General features: G+C 41.6%; 1 protein-coding gene across 2 annotated transcripts in view; it reads left to right on the plus strand.

Moving 5' to 3' along the window:
• SUCLG1 (succinate-CoA ligase GDP/ADP-forming subunit alpha) overlaps nt 1-22,823 on the plus strand; it is a 30,725-nt gene extending 7,902 nt beyond the window's left edge. Inside the window, exons 2-9 of one of the 2 annotated variants that reach the window (XM_036117337.2) lie at nt 2,420-2,523; nt 7,556-7,672; nt 10,764-10,976; nt 11,132-11,189; nt 14,109-14,192; nt 16,347-16,498; nt 20,870-21,058; nt 22,590-22,823. In XM_036117337.2, the coding sequence (XP_035973230.1) occupies nt 2,420-2,523; nt 7,556-7,672; nt 10,764-10,976; nt 11,132-11,189; nt 14,109-14,192; nt 16,347-16,498; nt 20,870-21,058; nt 22,590-22,616 (944 nt within the window). In that variant the 3' untranslated portion in view covers nt 22,617-22,823. The remainder of the gene's footprint in view (nt 1-2,419; nt 2,524-7,555; nt 7,673-10,763; nt 10,977-11,131; nt 11,190-14,108; nt 14,193-16,346; nt 16,499-20,869; nt 21,059-22,589) is intronic. The other variant, XM_078056369.1, reaches the window with a different exon arrangement.
• The last annotated feature ends 4,164 nt before the right edge of the window (nt 22,824-26,987 follow it).

Genomic DNA, 26,987 nt, shown 5'->3' on the forward strand with positions numbered 1-26,987 from the left:
GTTCTAGCTTACCTGCAGCTAAATCTGTGTGAGCCTGTGCTTATATGGTAGATGGGTGATCACGCGCACATGTGTGCACACATGCACACACATAAACATGGCCAGTTTCCCTAGATCGACTTCCCCAGAGGTTTAGAATGTCAGGGTCACTGCGCAGGCTGAGCAGTACCAAAGGGCTAGGAAACTGGAAGGTGAATTGCTAATCATCACACTTCCTGCTGCAGTTTTTATGGGCACCAGAGATCTTGGGCTGTGAAGTCCTGAGCTCCAGAGGGTTGATCTAGGAGGTCTGGAGTAGGAGTAGGAGAAGAGAGAGCTCTTAGTTGTTCTGCTGTTGAGCCATGCTTTATGGATGTAGGCAGACCTGTCTTTTCTCGGGGTGACAGGCCACTCTTGCCCCCTGTGGAAGGAGCTGTGAACTGTCTGATTGCTCCTTTCTTAAGAGTGAGTATAAGAATACTTGTGGAGGCCCAACTTTACCTTCAAAAAGCAAGGATTTCCTTTTAGCAAGTGTGGGCTCCAGATATCTTATAATTGGATCTTATAATCAAATCTACTATCCTGTCTGAAAACTCCTGATAGATGGACCATGTATTGAAGATTCTAGGAATGGGAAGGACTGGTGGAGCAGATTCTGCCAGGAAGAGCAGCAGGAATACCTCCACAAGTATAGTGGTTGTGGGTCTCCAGCTGGGAGAAGTAGGAGCCACGGGCGAGAATGATCCTTAAGTGACAACACTGGCTAGGGTGGGCCCTGACGCTGCAAATTCCCTTTGTAGTGTCTGCTGTCCCAGGTTCAGGTGCTTAGCTGTGCCCATGTGGCAGGACTTGACCCCCAGGGCCCCCTCATGGCCCCTTGTTCAGCATAATCTAGTCCAAGAATGCAGCTGGCTGTTACCCAGCAGATCTCTGCGCACAGAACACTCCTTTTCCCGTTGGTAAGGGCGAAATCTTGGCCTGTCTTTTCCCTACAGGGGATTCCAAAATTCAAAGTTGTTAGAAGCTGACGTCAACACGGGAGTGGAAGACAACTCAAGAGATGCCCAGAGGGCCAGATACAATCAACTATGGAACCTAAGTTCTGAGGATTTAGGAAGGCATGAGGCAGTGATTCAAGACAGAAAGCATGAATGGACCCTGGACAAATATGTGATGAGACATTCTTTTCTGGAGCTAGCTTCTATGGGCTACCTCAGTGGTAGGAGGAAAGCCTGACACTTGGAAAGGGCCAGGGATGGGCCAAGAGACAGCAAGTTGGGGCTGAAATGAAGGTTTAAAAATAGAGAGTAGCCCACAATTTTAATACATCTATGCCCTACTTTCTACTGACTTTTGAAATACAGTGAGCAGGTATTAATAACTACATAGATTTCTCAGTTTTCATTGAGGTAGGTTGCTGAAAATAAGTTAGATATTTATGACACGTTTTTCCCTTATCTATTTATTTTATTTTCCCTATTTCATCTATATGTAAGTTCTGGTGTCTTACATCAGAAGAAATCAAATTAAGTAACTTTGGATTATATATTAGACAAGCTTTATCTCTGATTTAAGATTTAATCTTAATATTTAATGTTAACATTTAATATCATTTTAGGGAATGAATTGCAGAGTAGTTCTTACAAGTTCTCCTAAGAAAGTGTACCTCTTAGCTCACCTGTTACTTACAGATGTTGCACTTAAACAGGTTGGGTAAAGGGTGCCTGCCTGGCTTAGTCAGAAGAGCATGTGACTCTTGATCTTGGGGTTGTGAGTTCGAGTCTCACATTGGGTGTAGAGATTACTAAAATAAATAAACTTAAAAAAAAAAAGGTTGAGTAAATGGGCAAAACGTGGCTAGGGGCGCCTGGGTGGCTCAGTCGTTAAGCGTCTGCCTTCGGCTCAGGTCATGATCCCAGGGTCCTGGGATCGAACCCCGCATCGGGCTCCCTGCTCAGCCGGAAGCCTGCTTCTCCCTCTCCCAATCCCCCTGCTTGTGTTCCCTCTCTCGCTGTCTCTCTCTCTGTCAAGTAAATAAATAAAATCTTAAAAACAAAAACCAAAAAACAAAAAAACCCAAAAAACATGTGGCTATTTAGCAAACATTGTTGGTACAAGTGATACCTAGTTTCCTGTCCCTGGATTTAATTTGAACCATTTGTGTTTGGGCCCCAGTTTTCCTTCTGAGGAATGACAATTATAAACTTAAGCTTTTCTTTAAAAGCTGCAAGATTGTGGTTCTCAGTAAAGAGGGGATTCTGGAGAATAGAAAGGTGTCTTTTTTTGTTTCTCTATTTCTGTAGTCTTTGTGTCTCGTCTGAAGTTGCCATGATCACGATAGCCCCTGTATTAGAGGATTTTCTTTTTTTGTCACTAAGTTCAGTTCATGGTCCAGAAGTTTGGAGAGATTATAATGTGTCATATTTTCTTTATTTTTCAGTGCAACAGAATGGAATTCGGCATTGTTCATATATAGCGTCCCGGAAACATCTCTATGTTGATAAAAATACGAAGGTTATTTGCCAGGGTTTCACTGGTAAGCAGGTATGTGTCAAGATGTTTTATAAAGATGCGTATTGCAGGTACAGAAACATTTAACTATTTTCTATTTTTTTAATAATCACAAAAGTTACATGATTGTTGCAGAAAAGTATACAGTACAGCAGTGGACTTGTATCTTAGGAGGGGGTTCAGTGTGATAGCCTGTAAGATGAAAATTGTGTTTAAACTTACCTGGAAAATACCTTCCTAGGAGCACTCTTTTTCAGCAAGTTCACCACCACTGGTTTTCCTCCAGCTTTGGAGTAGATTACTGTTTGTTTAATTAAAAACTAGGTAAAGTAAATGGCTTTACAAAAACGTGCCCAGTTAAACACAGATCAGTATGGGGAAATGCTGCAGCCCAGAGAGGCTCATGAGAACTGAGATAGGCAGAAGAAGCAGCTCGCTGACTTTTCTCACCTTATACTCTCTCTAGGCAAATGGTCTTTGAGGGGACTAGCCGGCAAAATTGCCTGAAGTATTTTAATTTGTTCTCATTCACTTATATTCATTGTCTCTCCCTATCGCTGCTTATGTCATAGAATTTGCTAAGTTTTAAATATATTTGCAATGTGATTCCACAATAAAATGCAACATAAGAGTGTCCTTTCCCTCCTTCCTATCATTTTACGCTGTAATGTATATGCTATATTTATATATAATCTATAAAATAGATTCATAAAAGAAAAATTGAATGTCAAGGTTCTGTGTATTTAAAATTTTAACAGCTTGGCTAAGTTACCCTTTAAAACATTTGTACAGATTTGTAGTTCCACCAAAGTAGATGCAGATTTTTTTAAAACAAAGGAATACTACCAAATCAATTAGAAGATAGCCATGAGACTTAACCCAGAGTATCCCTTTCATTATTAAAAAAAAAGCATGGCAAAATAAAAAGTTAATTATTTTTTTGTGTGATTTAAAAGTTAATGATTCTTCTGTCATTAAAAGAATTGTCATGTCCATTCTGTGGTATTTTGGTAATCTAGAGCAGGAGTCTGCAAGTTTATTCTGGAAAAGGACTAGACTGTAAATGTTAGGCTTAGTAGGCATGCAGTTTGTGTCACCTACTCAATAGCATTGTAACAGCAAAAGCAGCTATAGACAATATGTCAATAAATGGGTGTGATTGTATACCAATAAAACAGTTTTTAAAATCAGTGGCAGGCCAAACCCTTTGTTTTCCAAACTTTGATTTATAGGATAATACCCTAAACATCCAAATTTCTGTAGCTTTTGTTTTTAAAGTATTTACAAATTGCTTTAAAATTCTGTAGTTGTCAGTTTTTTTTTTTTTGGATGAATTTGGTTAGGTTGTTTCATATAAAATGTCCTTTCACTTTTTGACTTTTTTCTGAAGTAATTGGACACCAGAATGTGTTATTTTTCTGAAATAACTAGACCTTTCTTCTTCTATTCCTCTACTATCTTAAAAAAAAAAAAATCCACACCACAAAAAAGGAAACACCCAAAACCTTGAAATTTTGTTCCTAGGTAAAATTGGTTTACTTATTTTGATAGCTATATATTTTATGAGTATCACTTCCACATCTATATATTCTAAAGAAAGTTGATGCTCATTTAAGATTTGAAGTACATTTTATCATTCCCCTGCCAATTAAAATTATATTCAGTCCCCTTATGGTTATATATTAATTGTGTTAGCATATAATCAAATGTTTGATTAATCCAGATTCTCCACATAAGTTTATTATATAAGACGTTTTTGTTTGTTTGCTAAGTTTTATATGATCCTGTGACATCTTAACCTTTGACCTTTTTTTTAAAAGAACCATTGTCCATGGTGTAAGCAATATTTGGAACTGTCTCTGCTTCCTGAATTAAGTGATGGTTTGCCTAAATACTGAAATCCAAGGTTGGTTTCAGTGTCTTTCAGTTACCTGCAAGTACATTGTTTCTCATTCACTTTTTTTTTTTTAAGTAATTGGGAGTCTTGTCTCAGATTTGTTAGTTAAGATTCTATTAGTGTAGAGATAACAATGAGGTCTGAAATTTAGAGTTTATCTTCATAGGAAACCTACATTTTGTCTTGTTAGTTCTTTTATTCAGTGTATACATTGTTCCCCATATGAATGAGGAATATTTGTATTTTGGAGTAGATTTCAATAATGCAAATTTTCCAGTGGGTGGAATTTCTTGTACTGGCTTTGAGCTGCTAAAACTATTTTTGTTCTTAACTGGATGGTGATAATGGGAAAACTAAGGAAAATAAGCTTACTAACAGGAAATGTTGTCCTTGCTTAGCCTTATATTAGGACTAAAAAATTGGTCCATTTGAGTTTATCTAACAGAGTAGTGATCTAGGTCAGTGCTTCTCAAACTGTCTGGAGTGAAAGACCAATTTGGGTGTCTGTTTGCTTTTAATTTCCAATCTAATGCAGATCAATATTTTTTGCAAAATACAATAAAAGTTGCAGCAATATCATATTGCTATAAAAAGTTTGCAAACATTCTCACTTTTATTTTTGTTTTTTTAATTAATTTTTCTCTTCTTGTTTTTTCATTCTTTCTTCTTCCCCCCCCTTTTTTTTTGTAATTTTTTATTCTTTTTCTTTTTGTGTTTATCTCACTGCAGACCAGCAAGAGTCTACAGATTACACTTTGAATAGCACTGCTTAAAGAGAGAGCATTGGCTTGTGGTTCTTTTCAAAACTCCATCATTGACTTTAGACAAGTTAGTTAACATGCTTGGGGCTAAGTTTCCTATTCTGAAAAACGAAGAAGTTGAATCAGGATATTTCTGAAGTCCCTCTTATCCCCAACTATTATGCCTTTAATAGAACTTGAGTAGTTGGGTCAGCATTTTTAGGTCTCTATAGAATGACCACATAGATCCATTCAGTTTCAACAACTGCTTATTGAGTGTCTACTGTATGTCATGTGTTGGGTTAGGTGCCACCTCTCAGTGAACAAAGTAGACAGAAATCACTGCTTTCGTGGAATTTACATTTTAGTGGCGGGAGGGAGAGAAACATACCAACAAAATCAATGAGTAAATTATGTGGTGTATCAGAAAGTATAAATGCTATGGAAAAAATAAACCAGAGATAGAAGTGTGTGACTGTGTGTGGAGTTGTGGTGTTCAGGATGGGGAAGGGGGGATTTTATGTCAGGTGGTCAGGGGAAGCCTGACCTGAGTCAAGATCTAAGGGAGATGTGGGAGTAAAGCAGGTGGTTATGAAGGGAAGTGCATTCAAGGCAAAGGGGACAGCAAGGCCGTGAGGCAGGAATGTGCCTGTTGTGTGTGGAAGCCATAAGGCCAGTGTGACTGGAGTGAAATGAGCAATGGGAGAAGAGTAAATGAGGCCAGGCAGGTAAGGAGTTTGGATATGAGGATGTAGGTTGAATATTGACTTATGAGGCAGTATAAGGAGTTTGGCTTTTACTGTGAACGAAGTGGAACACCACTGGAGAGTTATGACCAGAGGAATGATATGATCTTGCTTATGTTTTAACAGGATCACTCTGGCTGCTGTGTTGAGAATAGATGAAAGGGAGCCAGGGGCAATATTCTGTCAAGAGTTGATGATGACTTAGACCAAGGTGGTAGCAGTAGAAGGGATTGAGACATTGTCAATTATATTTTGAAGGTAGGGCAATAGTGTATCTGACGTGAGATAAGAGAAAGAGAATCAAGGATGACTTCAGTGTTTTTGGTCTGAACACCTGTTAGAAGTGGAATTGCCACTCACCAAGACGGGGTGGAGTGTGGAGAGGAGTGATCAGGAATTTGGTTTTGGGCACATTAAGTTTGAGATGCCTACTAGTTCTCCAAGTGGAGATGTGATGTAGGCAATTGACAGTGTGAGTTTAGAGCTCAAGGCAAAGGTCCAGGCTGGGTATGGGTGTGTGTGTGTGTGTGTGAATGGGATGGGTCGCCATATGGATGATATTTATTGCTATGATGAGATCACCAAGGGCACAAATTTAGATAAAAAAAGAGAAGTCTAAGGAGAGGGAGAAAGAGAAGAAGAAAACCAGGGGAGGTGGAGCCCTTGAAGCCTAGTGAAAAATATTCTTTCAATTTATGGAGACATTTTTGGTTGTCACAACAGCTGATTGGGGTGGAGAGGAGGGTGTGGTACTGGAATCTACTGAGTAGGGGCCAGGGATGCTGCCAAACAACACACAAAGCCCGGGACAGCCTCCCATAACAACGAATCCATGCGACCAAATGTCTGTAGTGCCAAAGTTGAGGAGGGAGAGTGAATGGATAGGGAACTACAGGATATTGGCTGGGCAGCATTGAAAACTCACCTAAGATTAGCGATCATGGATTTAAAGTGACACCAGTTAGGGCGCCTGGGTGGCTTAGTCGGTTAATCAGCTGCCTTCGGCTCAGGTCATGATCCTGGGGTCCTGGGATTGAGCCCCGCATCGGGCTCCCTGCTCAGCGGGGAGTCTGCTTCTCCCTCTGCCTCTCTCTCCAGCTTATGCTCTCCCTCTCTCAAATAAATAAAATCTTTAAAAAAATAAATAAATAAAGTGATTCCAGTAATCAGGGTTCTGTTTTTTCTCCAGCTTCTGCTTGGCTGCACATGTGCAGTCTTATCAGTAGGTAGGGGACTGGATTTAACCAAGACTGGATTTGCCAGATGTGTAAGTTGAAGTGAGAGAGAGCCAGGCTTGCTGTGTGTTTATAATGACTGACCGTGGATTTAAACTGCATAAAAGAGGGATGCAAGGACATCAGGAGTTGACAGAGGAACAGTGAAAAGGAGTTTTTTTTTTAAGTAAACACACGGGTGTTTCTGACCATCAGCCAAATTTGAAAATGGAATGAAAAAAGATCCTCCTTTAAAAAAAAAACACTCCTATTTTGGCTTTGCAGAGGATTATATTGTTTCAAGGTTCAAAGCTGGGTTTAGCAAGTTGTTGGGAATGCTGGATATATGTATCGATCACATTCTGCGAAATAGTTAACCTATTTGTTTTTCTTTTCCAAGTTGCTGAAGATAGCCTTCAGGCTTCCCAGCGTGTCTTTTCTCATGAGCCTTGTGTTTCTTCCCTGTAGGGCACCTTTCATAGCCAGCAGGCATTGGATTACGGCACCCAGCTGGTTGGAGGAACCACTCCAGGGAAAGGAGGCCAGACACATCTGGGCTTACCAGTCTTTAATACTGTGAAGGAGGTAATGAATGGTACTGAGTTTGCTAAGCAAAGAAAAGCAGGAGAAGAGCAAGCCTACTTTGGATAGAGATCTTAATTGTGTCCCTTTTGGGAGAGTCACTTGCTATTTTAAAATCCAGTAACGTAAAGAAGTTTGAATCACTACGTAAAAACCTCTGGGTTCACTTTAGTCACACAGACTCAGGAAGCCTTCCCCACGCCTGTGTCCTTTTGTTTATAGGCATAGATCAGCTGTGAAGAGAAGTGCTGTAGCTTGGCTTCCATTTGGCTCCTCCTGTCCTTACTCTTTGTTCGTCCAGGGTGTTAGCAGTGCACAGGTCAGCATCCCCAACACTGCCTGAGAACGGGCTGTTTGCCAGGTGCGTCACAGACATTGCTTCATTCAGGCTTCCCCACAACCCCCTGAGGTGCAGGTGTTACCCTCGTCCCCATTCTAAAGACAAGGGTGCTACAAATGCAGAGAGGTTAAGCGTCCTGCCCAAAGTTCATAGCTGCGAAGTGGCAGACTTAGCACGGCTCAGGGTAAGTAGGATGGTGATCCTGCCTGAAAAAAACCGAGCTGTGAAGTCAGATGGACAAATCACAGAGCCCTAGTCTCTTCCCAAATTGTTGATCTCTTAATACTTTTTAAAGTATTTTGAATGACACTTTAATTCTATGTTACAAAATTAATATGTGCTTATTGTAAAAACTCAGATGATGTAAATGTATGTAAAGTTAAATTTTGTAGTGCTTTCCACGTCTCAGATTTTACCTTTCTAGAGAGCTCATTTAAGCTCCGTGTGTATTCCTTCATTCTCTTTCTACACTTGCATGAATACATAGAAAAATAAGAGTATTATAAAAGAAACTATGGTATAAAATCTTGCCTATATAATAAAAAAGAATCTAGGAAATAAACTTAGTACTTGGGACTGATGTATTGATAAAAGATGTATCCCTCCCCCTCTTCTTAAACATAGTTTTAAGCATGTTTTAAAGTATCACATTTTTTTAAAAGTACAAATTTATAGACTTAATCCCTTTTTTAGAATACTAATGTCAAGTTGAAGTTAATTTGTATTCTTGATCCTAAAATGTAGGAGAAAACAAATATTCAAATATGGAATTTTCATTTTACTTTAAACTTGAAAATAGCATGTACTATATGTGTGTATGTATGTTTTAGGTGTACTGTATTTTAAAGAGTAAAAAAAAAAGTTAAAATCGTACGTTTTGTAAAACAATCATTTAAAGTCTTTTTGCTTTAAATTCTTGGTGTTTCCCTGTACCCCTTAAGTTCTCCTATGGCTGCCTTCATGACCTCAAAATACAGAGAAGAGCTGCTTTCATAATTCCTCTAGGTAGATATGACTTTTTCATGAGCCTTTTTTGCTTTCTTTTAAAGAAAGTTTTTGTTGCTAAGCAACTCATTTATTATTCATCGTGATATAAATAGATACAACATTTGCAGTATTTTGTAAGTTCTCTGACAAATACTATATTTCTCACCTGTTAGCACTTAGAAAGAGCTTTCTGAATGAGTAGAATGGATACTTTTCATCCTGTATCGCTTGTTAGCACACACCCCGCTGTCATAGTCGGCTTCTGGCAGTATTTGTAGCCTTAAGAGGTAGAAAACTGCAGGATGTATTTTCCAAAAAAATACCTACATGCCTATGATCTGACTCCTTTTGTTTCGAAGCTAGGTTTTGTTTGTTTTTTGTTTGTTTGTTTGGTACCCCCTTCTGTGTTACCACCTTGAACAGAGTTTTTTAAAAAATTATTTTTAACCCCTGGCATTGTTTGTTGATGATCTGTCAGCATCCTTTGACTGTTCTTCCGTCAGTGTCAGGATGCCGTTTTTTATTAGGAATACCATAGAGAAAGCTCCTCGGTCTCTGGGGATGTGGGGAGTCATTCAGGGATGATTCTGAAAGTCACTGTCTTTTTTTATTTCTGCCCCTTCTAGTTGTACCTGTATGCTCCATAGCTTAGTATCTCTATCCATTGTAAAATCCCATGACACAGCCTTCCAAAAGGTTTTGCTTTATATCTTGATTAAGTTGTATTTTAACATTTATAGGGAGGCAGCCTGCTGTCACTGAAAAGAACAGACACTTGGGAATCAGAGATACTTAGATCTGAATCTTGGCTCTGTCACTCACTTCCTAGCTATGTGACCTTGTGTAAGTTATTTACTGTCTTCTGGCCACAGCATCTTGATTTGTAGATGGGGATACTAAGCATACAGGGTTGTGGTGAGGCCTTAACGGGACTGTCTTGAGCCCTCTTGCAGGGCCTCTCAGAAAACAGGTACTGTCTCTCTTGGAGAGTCAGAGATCACTGACAATCTCAGTCTTCCAGGAGCTTCCATTACATTGGAAGGGATGTGACCACACATAGAGGTGGGTAGAAGGAGACATTGTATTGATATATGTGGAGGGTACGTGGAGACCACGGAGAGAACCATGGTCCAACTGATGGTCTTTAAGTGTTTTGCATTTGTGGGGGGTAATGTAGAGTAGACCCTATTTGGCCCACCTTCTCATTCTATGGCCATTTATGCATTTGTATTTATTTTTAATTAACATGCATTTAGAGTAAAAATTGTGAGCGTAAAAACCACATCATTTTTGACGTCTCTTGATCATATTTATCAAGCATGATATGTTTTGAAGGGGTGTTTGCGAGCTGAGTTGTGAGGCTCAGCGGCTTACTCCTCTCTTTCCTCCTGGGGAGGTATAGGGTCTTTGGTACTGAGTAGTGATGCAGTGTCTTGTAGGGCAACAAAACAGAACATGGCCACAGGAATGAGAGGACACAAACGCAAATCAGGCAGTGCTTTCAGCTTTCCTGACATGCAGTCATGTCACCTGAGGGAACCTTTCAATTCAGAGTGGCAGTCCACGGAGTGGGGGGCAGAGGGGAGGCCCAGCTTGGTTCTGCTCTTTTCTGACAGCGCAGTGAACTTGCTAATGGGAAGAATGAAGACATCCAGTGTCTCCTGGTGGTGCCCTTTCCTGATCCCAAGACATTATTAAAATCATGGTATTGAATGCATTTTACAGTGTTTACAACGTAACCCATAATGAAGGGCTTCATGGTTTCAGGCCAAAGAAGAGACAGGAGCGACAGCTTCTGTCATTTATGTTCCTCCTCCTTTCGCTGCTGCTGCCATCAATGAAGCCGTCGAGGCGGAAGTGCCCTTGGTCGTGTGCATTACTGAAGGCATCCCACAGCAGGACATGGTACGGGTTAAGCACAAACTGCTGCGCCAGGGAAAGACGAGGCTGATCGGGCCTAACTGCCCTGGAATCATCAATGTAAGTGTCACAAACAAAAATAGGCCTGGATTTAGGCTTTCACAAGCCTAAGTAGCTTGGAATCAGTCCAGGTGTGTTTGTGTGTATGACCTACTAGTTACTGGTTGTTGTGTGTTTTTTTCACTTTTCTGAAACTGTGATTTCGTTTCCTTCAGCCTGGAGAATGCAAAATCGGCATTATGCCTGGCCATATTCACAAGAAAGGAAGAATTGGTGAGTATTTTTCTTATAGATTAAAAAAAAAAAATTCTTTGCTCTAAGCTCAAAATTCACCAAGAGAATTTGTGACTGTGCAAATCTAATTCATTTTAATTAACTGTAGTGGAATTTACCAGGGAATTCTGTAGTGAATCAGTTCTGTATCCTGAATTGGAGGGGATTAAGAATCCATAATAATTCTGCAGAGTCAATGAAGCTATTTTTTGGAGTTTTTAAAGATTCTTTTCCTGCTCAGCATGCTGTGGATTCTTCCATGTGTTTGCATGTATCAATAGTTCATTTCATTTTACTGTTAAGTAATATTCTATTGTGTGATTCTATCACCAGTTGTCCAAACATTTGGGTTGTTTCCAGGTTTGGATCATTATGAGTAAGGCTAAGGTGACATTTGTGTATAGGTCTTTCTGTGGACACATTTTCATTTCTCTTGGGTAAAATACTTAGGAATAGAATCAGTAAGTCATAGGTTTGAAGTATGTGCAACTTTTTCTGCCAAGTGGCTATTCATTTTACATTTCCACCATCAGTGTATGAAAGTTCCAGTCTACATCTTCACAAACATTAGTATTCTCAGTCTTTAATTTTAGCCATTCTGCTAGAAGTGAAATGGTGTCTCATGGTTTTCATTTGAGTTTCCCTGATAACTAATGATGTAGAGCACTGTCTCATGTGCTTATTGGCTATCTATATATCTTCTTTTGTGAATTAGCGGTTCAGGTTTTTTGCACATTTTTTTATTGGGTTGTCTTTTTATTGTTGATTATGGCAAGGGGTTCTATAAATACTCCTTTGTATGTGCTATATATGTGCTTTGGATATTTTTATTGTTAGTCTTTCTATAATCCTGTCTTCAAATGAGTTTGCCCTCTAGGATATCAAAGACTTTCTCAAAATGTCTTGTGAAAATTCTGCTACTTGTTTAGTTGCTTGAGGAAATAACCAAATTAACATTGTGGGGGTGAAGAGGAACTCATTATCAGCTGGCATAGATGAAAGTCCTGACTGCCTACTTGGCCTTCTCTTTCACCAATCTGGCTGGCATGTTGGGGTACCTCAGTGCAGCCTCCTAAATGTGGAAGTCTAGGAGACCCTTTTGGCCTTTGCCCATGGGAGTGAGGGTGGAGGCACAGTTATTTTCTGTAATGTTCAGTTGATATAGAGTGGTTCTTGTCTCAAAAGTTTTCTGTTTTGGGGCACCTGGGTGGCTCAGTCAGTTCAGCGTCTGGGATGCTAGCTTCTTTCACTCCATATCTGGGATGCATGAGGCAAAAGAAAACCCAAGGAGCTCACCAGTGTATCATTCCTCGAGTCTCGAGGTCCCTAGCCACTTTGCCTTCTTCATCTCTTAGTGATTTCTTGTATTTATTTTATATATAATACCCAGGGCTTTTAGTTGTACTTAACAGGAAGAATAAAGGAAAATACTTCTACGTTTCAGAAGCAGAAGTGTCCTTGTGGTGGGTATTTTTAAGTGATAACCTCTTATATTATATATACTTTAAGATGAAAGCCCCTTAAAAGAATGATAACATCCTGGTGTTAGTATTCACTGGTTATTATACTGATGCATCACCAGACTAGAATAAATCAAATAGTTGTTTTTCCCAGTAATCTAGGATGTTGAGTGGACACCTAGACCACAATCGTACCACAAGAATCAAGTAGGAGGAGTGGAAAGGAGACTAGACAATCGTACACAAGATGTACAACTAAGAAATTGCCAACTATACTTTGTTTAAACAAAGCTAAATGTATGAGTACGTAGGTAGGTAGGTATTACCTACCCAACCTTCTCAGTTATGAAAGGTCCCACAGAGGAAGGACTGTAGTAAGGAGACAGTATGTAGATGGAGAGAAAGCTCGGAGAATTAAGGAAAAACTGATGAATGAGATAGATGGGGGATGGTGGTAGTGATTGTCATTTGTCATGAATTAGGGTCCAGTGATTGAATGGCCTTAAAACTCTTTTTTTTTTTTTTTAATTTTTTTTTTTAAAGATTTTATTTATTTATTCATGAGAGACAGAGAGAGAGAGAGAGGCAGAGGGAGAAGCAGGCTCCCAAGGAGCAGGGAGCCCAATGTGGGACTCGATCCCAGGACCCTGGGATCATGACCTGAGCCGAAGGCAGACGCTTAACCATCTGAGCCACCCAGGCGCCCCAAATGGCCTTAAAACTCTTGAAATCAGGTTTGCTTAAGAGGAAGGTTGTACTCCATTGAAGGGTTTTCAGTTTTGAGCCGTTTCAGTATTGAGCTCCTTCTGTGTGGGATCTGTGTTCAATACTGGGAACAGAGGACTTGTTTACCAAGTCCCTGGAGGTTATAGTATAGCAAGGAAGACACAGAATCTTAAACACCATTGGTGGTCTCTTACTGAACTGGATGATGAGAGAACAGTATTTGTATTTGAGAAATCAGGAAAGACTTCAAAGGAAAGTGGCATTTGAGGAGGTGAGGGGCTCTGTTTTAGGCAGAACCTACGTGACTAATTGGGAAATAAATTGGTTTCACTAGGGTAGGGAAATAATGGGAAACAAGTCTGGAGAGGTAGGCTGGCACCGTGCTGGGCTGCGGAGTCGATGCAGGGTTCCGTGTGGAACGAGCAGTCCTCACCGAGTGACAGCCCCCGCTGTCTGGTGAAGTTAATCTAAGAGAGCAATCTAACAGTGTTTATAGGGTACTGTCTAGCAGTGCCAGGATACACACACGTCTTTCTATTTGACCGATGGGTGCAGAGAATCTGGTGACTTACACCCGAATTCATGGTGAGAAGTTACGTACTTATGCACTGATCATACACTTGTTGATTTGGATGACAAATTGTGGAATGGATTTTTTTATGTATTTGTATCTGTAACATGATAGTCTATGATATGAACACAATCTGTTATTTTTAAATTCTCTTCCTTTAAGGTATTGTGTCCAGATCTGGCACCCTGACTTACGAAGCGGTTCATCAAACGACACAAGTTGGATTGGGGCAGTCTTTGTGCGTTGGTGAGGGATTTTTGATCGAATCATTTTATTATAATGCAGTATTTTCATTGAATGAGTACAGTAATAATTATTGTTTTGGTTACTTACAAGAGGTTTTGATAATCATTTTATTAAAAAAAGATGTTATGATCTTAAATTTAATTAGCTTGAGTGTGAAGCACCACCGTATATTTTAAAGATTCATGGTCCAAGGTTTGACTGGCATGTTGAGGAACAAGCATCGTGGGACACGTGACCCCTGAAGAACCTTGGTGCCTGAAAACATCACTTCCTTCACTTATTGTGAAGAAATGGTTCTTCACATTAGGGCTTTGGTTGCTATAATTATCATTTTGTTATCATTATAAGCTATCATTCAGTGCCTCCCAGTAACTGAATTCTTTGCCATTTGTCATCTCATTCTTAAGGCAACCCTCTGAGGCACCTCTGAGCTGAAAAGTTGTCCTACTATAGCTTTATTCATGAGAAAAAATCTATGTTGAGGACGGTTGAGCTCCCCAGAACTTCTCTTTTTGCCACATTATATTGCCTATCACTTTTAAAAGTAAAAAGGTTTTACATTTTAAAATAATTTTAGTATTTGTTGCTAGATGCAAGGCAGATTTCTCATTTTTCTAAATATTTCTTGAAATTTTTAGAATAACTTTTAACAGCCTTTCAAAAATAGCTTTTCATAATAAATTATAAAATCAAGCCCTGGACTATTTTTATTAGGATTCAGAACCCTAAAATCAATATTGGAAATAGTAATTGAGCTTCTCTATGTACATTTTTTTTTTTTTTTAAAGATTTTATTTATTTAGGGGCGCCTGGGTGGCTCAGTCGTTAAGCGTCTGCCTTCGGCTCAGGTCATGATCTCAGGGTCCTGGGATCGAGCCCCGCATCGGGCTCCCTGCTATGCGGGAAGTCTGCTTCTCCCACTCCCTCTCTCCCTGCTTGTGTTCCCTCTCTCACTGTGTCTTTCTCTGTCAAATAAATAAAATCTTAAAAAAAAAAAAAAGATTTTATTTATTTATTTGACAGAGACACAGCGAGAGAGGGAACACAAGCAGGGGGAGTGGGAGAGGGAGAAGCAGGCCTCCTGCCGAGCAGGGAGCCCGATGTGGGGCTCGATCCCAGGACCCCGGGATCATGACCTGAGCCGAAGGCAGACGCTTAATGACTGATGTACAAAGCGCAGCCTTAGCGACAAAGTAACTTAGTGTGATGGAGAATAAGAAAAGGTTTGAAACAGAATTGCAAAATTCATATTCCCCAGCTTCTGTCTTTAATTTGTAAATTGTTAATACTAATGCCCATTTCACAGAGAGGCTGGAAGAACTAGGAAATGGCAGGTCTAACGTGTGCTGGGGCGTGGTATTTGACACACGGTTGGCACTCAAATGCTGCTTCTCTTCCTCAACTTCGTTCTTCAGAGGTGCATTGAAAAGTAGGAAAAAAAAGTAGGAAATCAATCCTGCCTTCAGTAAGTTTATAATGTAAAAATATGAGACTGGTGCGCAGCCGGCGGCGCTCAGAGGGCAGCTTTATAATGTAAAAAAAAAAAAAAAAAAAAGTGGCAGCCAGTCTGTTGGGAGCATTTCCTTTACTATCCAAGTACTTGTCCTTAAATGCTTGTGTTCGTGGTCATCACTCACCCTGGATCTAAGGGAAGAGGGGTCAGTGCACCCTCAACTCTGTCCCTCATTGGGACTTGTGTCTTAAAAACTTGTGTGTGGTTTCTCTGCAATGCGCCTCATCTAATAGTTACTTTGTGCAAAGACATTCGTGAAATGTTTAATCAGAGAAGAGACAATCTTGCTTGCTTGCAACATAAACGCACTTTTTCTTAAAACGCCCGTTTTAAAAGAGTTGTTTGGGAATAATTTCATGGGAGGAAAGAAACTTGATAAAAGAGCTAAAACAAAAAGAAGGTTGTCTTTGTGAATATCCAAAATCAACCACCATTTAGCATTCATGTAATAATGAGAAACAGAAATAAATGTAGCACTTTGTGTTTTTTTTTAAATGTTAACAAGAGTGATGATACATTTTAAAACACTGGTGAGAGGGGGAGGCAAAATAAGAAATGAGTCGAAACAACATTTCTTGGCCTCATTTTTATGGTTTATTCTTAAATTTTCAGCTGGTGGTGATACTCTTTGACTTTTTCAGGCATTGGAGGTGATCCTTTTAATGGCACAGATTTTATTGACTGCCTTGAAATCTTTCTGAATGATCCAGCCACAGAAGGCATCATATTGATTGGTGAAATTGGTGGTAATGCAGAAGAAAATGCTGCAGAATTTTTGAAGCAACATAATTCAGTAAGTTTGGGTTTGGGTGTGGAAAAGTACAGCTCTTCACATACAGTAGGCACTTCCTGAGCCAGTCACTGCTGTGCTACTGTTGAATCTTCCTCTCCTGACATTGCCTCTGTTCCTTCTTCATCCTCTCTATCCTCTTGGTTTTTCTCCTGTTTCTTCTCATCTTAATTTTCCCCTGGATTTACTTTCTGTGGCCTGTTCCTTAAGTGTGAGTGATTCTTGGATATAAACATCATACTTCATGTAGTTTCCAAGGCAGAAACCTCAGAAGCATCTTTTACTTCTCTCTCATCACCTGTTTCCACTCAGTTACCAAGATCTGTCCTCAGTAGAATGTGGAGATTCAGAGCGTCGTCTGTAATTCGTCCCTCTGCTCTGGTTCGAGCTGCCGTCTTCTCTCCCCTGGACCATGTCAGTAGTTTCTTCTTGATAATCTCTATTCCCGTTCCTCAGCCACCACCCCCTCCTTCTCTCTCAGGCCATCCTGCTCACGGCCACCCAAATCACCTGCCCTTCTGAAACACAGACATGGGCGCCTCATACCCCCTGGTTTTAGACCATGACAGTTTCCCATTACATGTAGGATAAAGTGTGGACTTAGCATCATATTCCAGTCCCTACACACCTCCCTAACCCTCTGCACATCCATGTCTGACTTGCCAGTTGTTTTCATTCTCACTTGCCCTTGCTTATTCCTTCTTCGAGGCATGCTTAATATCCAACTCTCGCTCTAGTCTGTATCATGGACAACAGGAACTGGTACCTTGGTGCCCAGCCCAGTCACCTCGCACATTAGACACCAGTAAATGGTGGATAAGGAAAGGATAATGTAGATCGTCAGAAGTTTGGGGTAAAATGTTACTAGAGTCTGTTAAATTCAGAAAAGTTGTAAAGTTTGAAATGTAAGTAAAAATTGACTTCTTTTTAGGAAAGATTTAGGTTAATGTGACATTATGCTGTGTTTCAAGTGAATTTTAAAATGTATTTAGGCCCAACTCTGGATCCCTTGAATAGCTTAGAATTTAGTGGGGAAAGCTAAGCATTTACATTTTATTTCATTTGGCACATGATTTCCTATTCCTGGTTAGTTCTTATCGGATGAATTTTTATTAAGAATCTACTGTGTACAAGATTCTAGGTTGAACAGATGACATAAAACACTTAGCACAGTAGCTGGCACAGAGTGAAAACTCAGTAATGTTATCTGCTGCCACCATTACTATTTTTATTATTATTATCATTATAATGACAATACTTATTTGTAAAAGTGGTGTTGTTTAATCTTGACCCTTTGAGTAAGATGCTTTTGTCCTTTTATGATAAGGCGACTGGCACAGAGAGGTTACTAACTTGCCAGTGGTAGGTATACAGCAAATGAACTAAGGGTGGGATCCATCCCAGGTCGGCCCGACGTCTCCATTGCACCATGGAGGGAGCAGGAGTCGGATGGCAGGGGTTCAGGGAAAGGGTCACCAGCCCTGGGCCTCTGCTCGGACTATACTGACATCATCCCAACTGGTCTGTTTCTCATCATTTCTGTATCCTATTTTCAGACCGTACTTCTTCATAGTCTTTTTCATTGTATTTTTCTCTGCTTAAAAAATTTCAAGTGACTCTTCTTTGTTAATAGGACAGAATATAAACTTCTCTGACATTCTAGGTTCATCAAAATCTTATTTCCTTCTAGTGCAGTATTCCTTTTCTGAGTATGGAGACAGAGAGGGACAAGTAGAAATTAGTACCACTTAAATATGACACGCTCCTAACTCTCCAGAGCCCACGAGTGAATGAATAAGTGACTTGTAGAGTTTTTTCTTTCTAATTCTGTACCACAGTAGGTGCTGCGCATACAGAAATAAGTGAGAACATAGTTCCTGTGTTTAGGGAATTCATAGTTTAGGAGGGGAACACACGGGAGGTAAGTTACAGCTGCTGTACTTAGTGTAGTAGTAGGAACTTGTCAAAGGCACAGCTCTGACGTCACTGAACAGAAGATGATCCACCGCGAGGGCATTTGTGGAGACTGTGGGAGGAAGAGTCAGAAAGGCTTATGGGGGAAGAGGAGGCTTGAGCTAGGTTTCAAAGTTAAGTAGAAATTGGCCAGGTGTCCAAGGAGGGTGGAGAACATTCTCTGCAGAGGAACAGGCGGAGCAGCCTGGAATTACTGGAAGACAAGAGCAGGGAGGAACGGTGGGAGATGAGGCTGGGGTAAGCAGTGTCAGACCACGCAGAACCTGGCATGCTGGCCCCGTAGCACGGGTCTGGGCGGTGGAAGCAACTGTTCTAGATCATTCGCTGGCACATACTGTTAGAAAAACCAAACCAAACCAAAATCCTTTAAGAATGTCCTTGATGAAGCAATAAAAAGTATTAATTTTATTAAATCCTGACCCATGAGTCAGTGTTTTGTGATGAAGTGGGAAGTAAAGCATCTTCCCAGTTGAGTAGTGAGCTGAACTAGCTGCTTTTTTTTTTTTTATGGAACACTAATTTTACTCTCAAGAACGTTGGCAGACAACCTGGTTGTTCAGACTGGGGTATTTGGCAGACCTTTTCTCAGAAATGAACAGAGTGAACCTGCCATAGCAAGGAAAACAACTTACAGTATTTGTTGACAGTGATAAAATTTGAGCTTTCAAGTGAATATTCCTATTTCGGGAAAGTTGTTTCTGCCACTGAGCTTGATCACTTCCTCCTACTAAAGACTTTGATTAAACCTGATAATGATGACTATGATTTGTTGATACTGAATAATGAAATGTATCAGCATTTAGAAGATATACATAACTCAGTAACCTATATTTTTCATCTGACCAATGAATGTTACAAAATTATTATAGGTAAAAGATCCATTCAATGGATTTTAAAGTAACAAAGGACAGAAAGTTCATTGCTATGGTTTCAGATTCCAACATTGCAACTAACCTTTAAGAAATTACCACTTGAAGAGGTTGGTGTAGTATCCAAGAAGAATATCCACAATTATCTGACAGGTTATTAAAATTCTTCCCCTTTTCCAACCATGTATGTGTGTGAGCCCAGATTTTCTCTTGGGTCAGCCAAAATAACATATTGTAATAGATTGAATGCAAAAGCAGATACCAGAATCCGTTTGCCTTTTGTTACATTTGACATTCAGGAGTTACAAAAATGTAAAATAACACGACACTTCTTACTAGAATGTTTTTTAAAATAGTTTTTAAGTTTTTATTTTTAAATGAATACTTATATAATTTCTTAGTTTTCATTTCTAATACAGGAAATATCAGATATGATCTACATAAACAATAGTTCTTTGGGATTCTCAATCATTTTTGTGAGTGTAAGGGGTTCTAAGACCAAATGATTTGAGAATTGCTGGCTAAGGGGAAGGTGATGGTGCCTGAGTGAAGGCACTCAGGTTCCATTTGTGTTCAAGGTCTGCTTTGTACAGGCCTCTCTGGATACCTTGCTGCCTCCGGACTCCTATGATGAACACGATATTTTCATTCACTGTGAAATTTAGCCATATATTCAAAAAACTTTTTGGTATTTCTTAACTAATCGATAATATATTATTTCTTTGACTGTATTTTAAGTCTAGAGCACAGGAATCCTTATATTTCTTATGTGGATTTTTATTTCTAACCTCAGAATATAATACAGTGCTCTTTATCTACATAGAGGTTGTGTATTAGAATGGATTTTTATTAAATAAAACCAGTCCTGATCTTCCTTAGACTTCACAGAACTTCAGAGGAGAAAGGACCCTTGGCCATTGTTCTGGTTTAGCTATTTCATTTCATAGATGAGGAATCAGAGGTTTACAGAGCTGATGTGCCTTGACAAGGTCAACTTTAGCCAACAGAAAATTGAATCTGGCGACTTCCAGTCCTGCGACTTCCAGTCCTGCATCTTTTCCAATATACCTTCCCACCTCATCTTTTCCTTCTAGCATATTTATTATAGGTAAACTAATAATGAATTAAGACATAAAATCAGGTTGAAATAAAACCTCATCTAGTGTCTTAATTCAGTATTATCACAAATTACATAACATATGTTTTCAAGTGTGCTTTTGTTTGTCAAACGGGAGAACCACACATATATTTGTAAAATAGCTTGTGGCCCGTGAAGTTGACGTTTAATATCTAAGTAGACAACAACTTTGCTCAAGATTGTTTTCCCAAGTTCGTATGAGAAGCTGAGTCATCTCAAAGGTGAATGCAGTCAGTGGTTTCAATCATAGCTTCACGTGTGTGTGGATTCTCTCAGTGGGGATGAGTGGTGGGCCCTGCCCAGGCCATTTGGCATTTCCCTTCGGAGCTGTGAATTTGGAAGTCCAGTTTTGGGCAACTTCTTCATTAGAATGTTTAAAATACCACTTTCCAGGGTCCCAAGGCCAAGCCTGTGGTGTCCTTCATCGCTGGTTTAACCGCTCCTCCTGGCAGGAGAATGGGTCACGCAGGGGCGATTATTGCTGGAGGAAAAGGTGGAGCCAAAGAGAAGATCTCGGCCCTGCAGAGTGCGGGAGTTGTGGTCAGCATGTCTCCTGCCCAGCTGGGAACCACCATCTACAAGGTGAGCTGTAACAGTGGCCCGAGTGCTCTGAAGTTATAGTCCTTGTAGCGCGGGGCCGCACTGGGTGCCCAGAAACCCTCGTCCTTTATTCTGGGTCTTACTGTTTCTTTCTTTCTGCTGTGCAGCTTAGCAGTCTCTAGCAGCTCCTTTCATGTCCCAGGGTCCTCACTGGGCATGACTGGGAATAACGTTCTGATTTTTAAAAACTTACTTCTTTCAACTTTGGAATTTGCTCTTTTGTGGGGGACAAAATATGATCTACAAGAAAGTGTTTCAGAGGCCATAAGTGCCATGAATTCCATCTGGGGGTAGTGCAGGGCATTGCATTTCTTTTTTTTCACTGAGGGCCTTTGAGATAAAGCTACTCTGATCCCCATAGGTTTCTGTTTCTAGGGAGAGGGGCTGAGTGACAAATGAAAATGGGATGATGAGTTGATGGGGAGCGGGGAAGGGAGATCAAAAGAAGAGGGTGGGGGTTTCCAGCCTGTAGCTTCTGGCCCTGGCTGTGTTGGGATGCCATTGTTTGCAGGTCGGAGGAGCGACTTCTTAACCATCTGCTTTGCTTTTCCTTTTTAATAGAACATCATGGTTTAAAATGTTCTAAATGGCTCGGTATCTTCTATAATCTCTTTGCAGTGAGTTTTAGCCTGTCTCTTTAAGTGATCATTTAAGGCTCTCTTTCTTTTTATTTTTATGATGGTTATAGCTTTGAGAAAAAAGCAAAGCAAAAACCAGACATAAGCATGTTGAGAACAGGCACAAATTTGTATCCCCAGGAGGGAACCATATTTTGGCTCAATCTTTTTTGCCCTTGCCTTGCTCCTTGTTTTATTGAATCTTTGCATGATCCTGTCTTTTGAAATAAGACACTATGTGCCACAGTTCTGGGTGGTTAGTGAGAGTGTGTCAGGGGGTTGGGGGCAGGAAAGTGGGGGGAAGCAAATGCTTACACTCACTTTGGAGACATGCATTACCATTTTGCTCCAGTAAGTGGCAGCAGGCAACTACACTTCAGTTGTAGTCTGATTACAATCTGGAGAGATGTGATTTTCAGTAGTGTTTCCTTTTCAGATATTTCTGAGGTGCTTGACATTCTGTTCAAATCTTAACCGAATCTGCATTTAGTCTCTTTCTTGGAGAAACTAAGCAAAGCTATTTCCATTGCCTTATTAAAAAGGCCAGTGCGGTTCACTTGTGGCCTTGAAGGGTTTGCATAAGTAGTCAAGTTTGTCAGCTCTTAATAATAATACTGCCGTAGAAAAGTAAGTACAGTTCAAAGCCTCTCGGCCTCTGTGTTTGGGAAACATAAAGTTGAGGCTCTGCCTCTGGTTTCGTGAAATTCAAGCCGACACAGCCTAATTTGAAAGCTATTCTGTTGTGTTCACGCACCCTCATCCTGGTCCATTTCACTTCTGTAATTTTTGGTTGTTCAAAGGGTCCTAAAGATAAGAGGTTTCAGAATCACTTTGACCGAGAATGTAATTTGAATCTTAAATCTTTTTTATCACCTCTCTGTTCCCTGTTTCTGAAGGAGTTCGAAAAGAGGAAGATGCTATGAAAGAGAAAAGAAGTTCCCTAAAGCTGTGGCGTGATTATGGAAATGTGCGGCAGCAGCGATTTGCTTCTCTCGTCCTTCACTGTCAGCCTGTGTACCTGTCGCTGCTTTGTCAGCACGAAGCCAGAACAAGGCTCAGAATGTCCAATATCGGGATGTCTCCACCTCATCGTGTAACACACAGCCAGTAAACCTACCATTTGATTTGAATATGCTTTTGGAGCTTTTTATTGTTTCCACGAGGGGGGGCGGAGGGAGAGTGGGAGAAATGGAGGTGGGGGGGTTGTGCGGGTTTTAATGGGCTCTGCAGAGAACATTGTAACAAACTCTGGAGAGAACGAGGCTGTAAAAATGTCAGTATGGCAGTGGTCTCATGATGTCAGGCGTAGAGTGACTTCACTTCTCCTTTGAATCGGTTTTCCCACGTGTCTGTGTGCGGCACTATCTTGCAGGGCAGTCTGGAGGATTGGAGCGTGTAGTAAGGCAACTTAATTGTCGTCCACACCACCGGCCGCAGCGGCCCCAGCGGGATTCCAGGCAGAAGCTCACCTGTGCTTCAATTGAGAAATGGAAGGTTTTCAGTAATGCTGTGTTTTTCTGTGGTTCTGCAGAGGTTCTGTGTTTTTCTGTGGTTCTCTCCCCTTCCCCATCCAGAGCCTGCTTTTCTTTGCTTGAGATTTAAGACATGTGCTGCAAAACCCCAGGAAAGCGGTTAGCCATCCTACTTTGGTTTAAAAGGGAGCTTGTTAACAAGAACCAATTCCAGTGGATATTCTCACATTGTGTAACTGCCCTGAAGGAAACAAACACTGTATTAGGGAGAAGCCCTGAAGAAAGACTGTTTGGGGAGGCCTTCCTGGGGAGGGGCTATGAGCTGGGACCTGGAGGCTGAGAAGGTACCAGCCACGCAGCAGGCCGAGCGCCCAGGCAAAGGCAGGGAGAGGGGAAGAGCTCACTTTGAGGAGGTAAAGGAACGCTGGGTCTTCGGGGCAGTGAGCCCTGGGAGGGGCTGGAGGAGATTTTGGGGGGCTGGGGGGACAGAGGTGCTTTTGGAGCTCCCATGAGCATGCCCAGGCTGCTGAGGGCACAGATAGCAGGTGTCAGGCACAAAACGATTCTGCCTGGACCACGGGACACAGGGTGATGGGCTTTGGGGCAGATAGTCTTTAGTTCCTGCTCACAGCTGTTTCCTCATCTTGAAAGTGGGGACAATGACCCCCATCCCACAGGTACCTCACAGGATGTATGAGGCTGCTCTTGGCATTGCTCATAAGCTGAACTTGCCTCCTGCTGTGCTGAGCTCAGCCCAGGCTGACACCCATCACTAGGGAGGAAGGCACTTACTGTCTTTGTGGTTGGCACCCCCACCCCAAGGTCCCTACAAAGCAAACATATCCTTCTTTTGTCTAACTGAGGCTTTGTGACAGGAGCACAATTCAGATGAGGGGCAGGTGAGCCTACCAGAAGAGATGCTTTTGAGGGTCCACTCCTGATTCCAGGCTGCTCTGGGCCTGGCTCAGCCCCCTGTCCTGTCCCCTGAACATCCATCCCAAGATAACACCTCTTGCCTCACAGCTCTGTTCCTGTTGCCTACCCCAGCAAACTCAGTGCCCTCTCGACCCTTTCTTCTCTCTCCCACCCCCATCCTCCCTCTCCCACGCCTCTCTCCACCCCTCCCAGGGCCTTGTGAAACCACTCCCTCCTGACCATCTCTCCCCTCTCCCCTCCCGCCGCCACCACCACCTCTGGTCCCAGCAGCTCAAACAGCAGCAGGAGAGATACTTGGTTCTGTTTTCTCTGATTTCATTTTTACAAAGCCAAGAATGAAAGTCCCGCTCATGACTCCAGTGCATTCTTTTTGGAAGTCGGGGGAGAGGGAGAATCTTAAGCAGTCTCCATGCCCAACGTGGAGCCCGTGCGGGGCTCGATCTCATGACCCCGAGATCATGACCTGAGCCGAAATCAGGAGTCAGACGCTTAACTGACTGAGCCACCCAGGTGCTCCCCCAGTCCATTTTTAAAAAACTATTGTTACAGAAACTTTGAAGCACTTACAGAACAGTTATGATAAAATAAGGAACCCCTTCTACCCATCACCCAGCTTTGAAAATTATCAACATTCTGCTATTCTGCTATTGTCCTAGGATCTGTACCCCCAGTAACTCCTTCCCCCCAGGACTCCCAGGGCTATTGTTACAGTTGTTTTGTGGAGGCAAAATGTACTTATGCTGAAATGGATCAATCTTAACCGAACACATCTGACAAACGGTTGAAACTATGGTACCACATTCTTCTCAGGACACAGAACATTTCCATCCTCCCAGAAAGTTCCATTCTGGCCTACGCAATAGGTGTACGGTATTCATCTTAGATTAGTTGTGTCTGTCCTAGACATTTAGATGAAGAGAGTCTTTTAGTTTGCCATCTCACATGTTGGCCTCTTTCAGTCAGCATAATTTCTGTGATGTTCACCGGGCCAGTGCGTGTGTCCACAGTTCATTCCCACTTACTGCTGGCTTCTACTCCCTTGCGTGGATTCTGCCACAATACGTTCCTTTTCCCTCTATTTTCTGAAATGGACCAGGGTGAAGAAATGTACCACCAACGAAGCTGGAGAAGTAAAATCCGAAGAGATCTTGAAGGCCAAGTGAAGACTTTTGCACTTTATTCCCCAGAGCAATGAAAGCTCTTGAAGAGTTTGAAGTGGCAGCATCTGCATTTTTGAGAATGCTTCCTGGCTCCTGTGTGGATGCAGGAGAGCACTCAGCAGTTTATTGCATTAATGCCGCTGAGGGCTGGTGGTTTCTTGGGCCAGAGTGGTGGCAGGAGGGAGAGAAGAGGGTGGCTGCTCCGGTCTGAGAGGTCTGTAAGGAGTGAACTGGACAGTGCCTGGTGAGTCATTGGATTTAGGGGGGGAAGGATGAGAGATGAGACAGCCGGTCGGTTTCCAGCTTGAGCAGCGTGACAGCTGAGGCCCTGGCTTGATAGAAAAGGAGGAAACTCGAGAGGAAGTATTGAATTTGACATTTCCGTCAGGGTGACAAGGCCAAGTAAACCACGGTACATGCAAGTTCTGGGCACCCTGGCTTGTCTTTGTGTATGAGTTACAGAAGCGACAGGAGTGATGGTGAGCATCTAGGGAAAGAGAAGGAAAGGCCTGGGCCACCCCATCTCAGCATTTCCATGCCATCGGGACGTCAGACACTGAGATGGAGCTCAAACATACCAACTGCATGAAGAATGGTACAGCATGCCTTCTAGACAACATGGCCATAAACTGGAGGTCCTGTTTGATGCGAAATCCTCCCGTGCAGAGTTCAGACTCCCAAGACCGGTCAGGGAGTGGGAGCTCAGTGATCATCCCATGAGTGCAGTCCTTCCTGTCACACATCTTTATGAGAATTTTCAAGGGAAAATTGAGCTGATGACGTGAAGGTTCCAAATTTCCTTTGGAACCCGTGGATGACAAATGCCAACTATGGCATATAAGGGGGCACCCAGGAGGGCTTTATCATCCTGAACTGTGCTTTTGAGAGGAACAGAAACATTTTCTTGGAGCTATGAGGATTTACCAGGCTTTGCCTCTGTTTTCAAAGTGGCATTCGTCCTAAATGTTACATATTTGAATTGCAAGGCCTGGGCTGGGGAGTAGGGAGGTGAGGGGGCAGGGCCTTGTGGAGAATTTGGAAAGTGATGGGAAATCAGTACTGATATAACAGAAAGCAGTTGGGACATTTTTTTTTTCCCCAAGAGAAAGCTGAGCGGTAAATGGATGATAAGATTAACTGGAAATGATGACCATTTATGACCCCAGATCCCTTGTTGAATCCAATGAATTGGAGGCCTGGGCTTAAACTCTTCCCTGAGGCATTTTTTTTTTTTTTTTTGCATTTGTATTTTAATGTTAAGCTTTTGGAGAAGGAATTTTACATGGAAATTACAGAGTTCATTATACCCTTCCTCCTTGAAGCCAGTCTATCCTATGCAAGCAGCTCATAACCTGCTGGCTAGAAAGTTGAGCATGATTCCAATTGGCAAGCCTCTTGGCAGCCCTTTTGCTTGTTTCAGACCAGGTTGGTTCATTTGGTTCTGTCTTCTCTGGGTCCTGACCTTCTGGCCCTGCATCTCCTACCTTGATTCCTGGTTTTCTCCCGGACTGGGCATTAGAACATGTTCTCTCATGTATTTGAACTGTGGTTCCCCTCAGTGGATTTTGGCTTGGACATCCCATTGGCTTTTAGCACTCTGCACCCTGGGTGGTCCCTGGGAGGCGGCTGACAGATGGCACATTCAAAAGTGAAGTGCCCTGGGATCAGAAAGAGCGAGAAGCCATTACCACATTTACGCCTGAATTAGCAAGGAGAGGAAGCTGTT

This window comes from Halichoerus grypus, chromosome 10 (genome assembly GCF_964656455.1).
Source record: "Halichoerus grypus chromosome 10, mHalGry1.hap1.1, whole genome shotgun sequence".
Classification (NCBI taxonomy): domain Eukaryota; kingdom Metazoa; phylum Chordata; class Mammalia; order Carnivora; family Phocidae; genus Halichoerus; species Halichoerus grypus.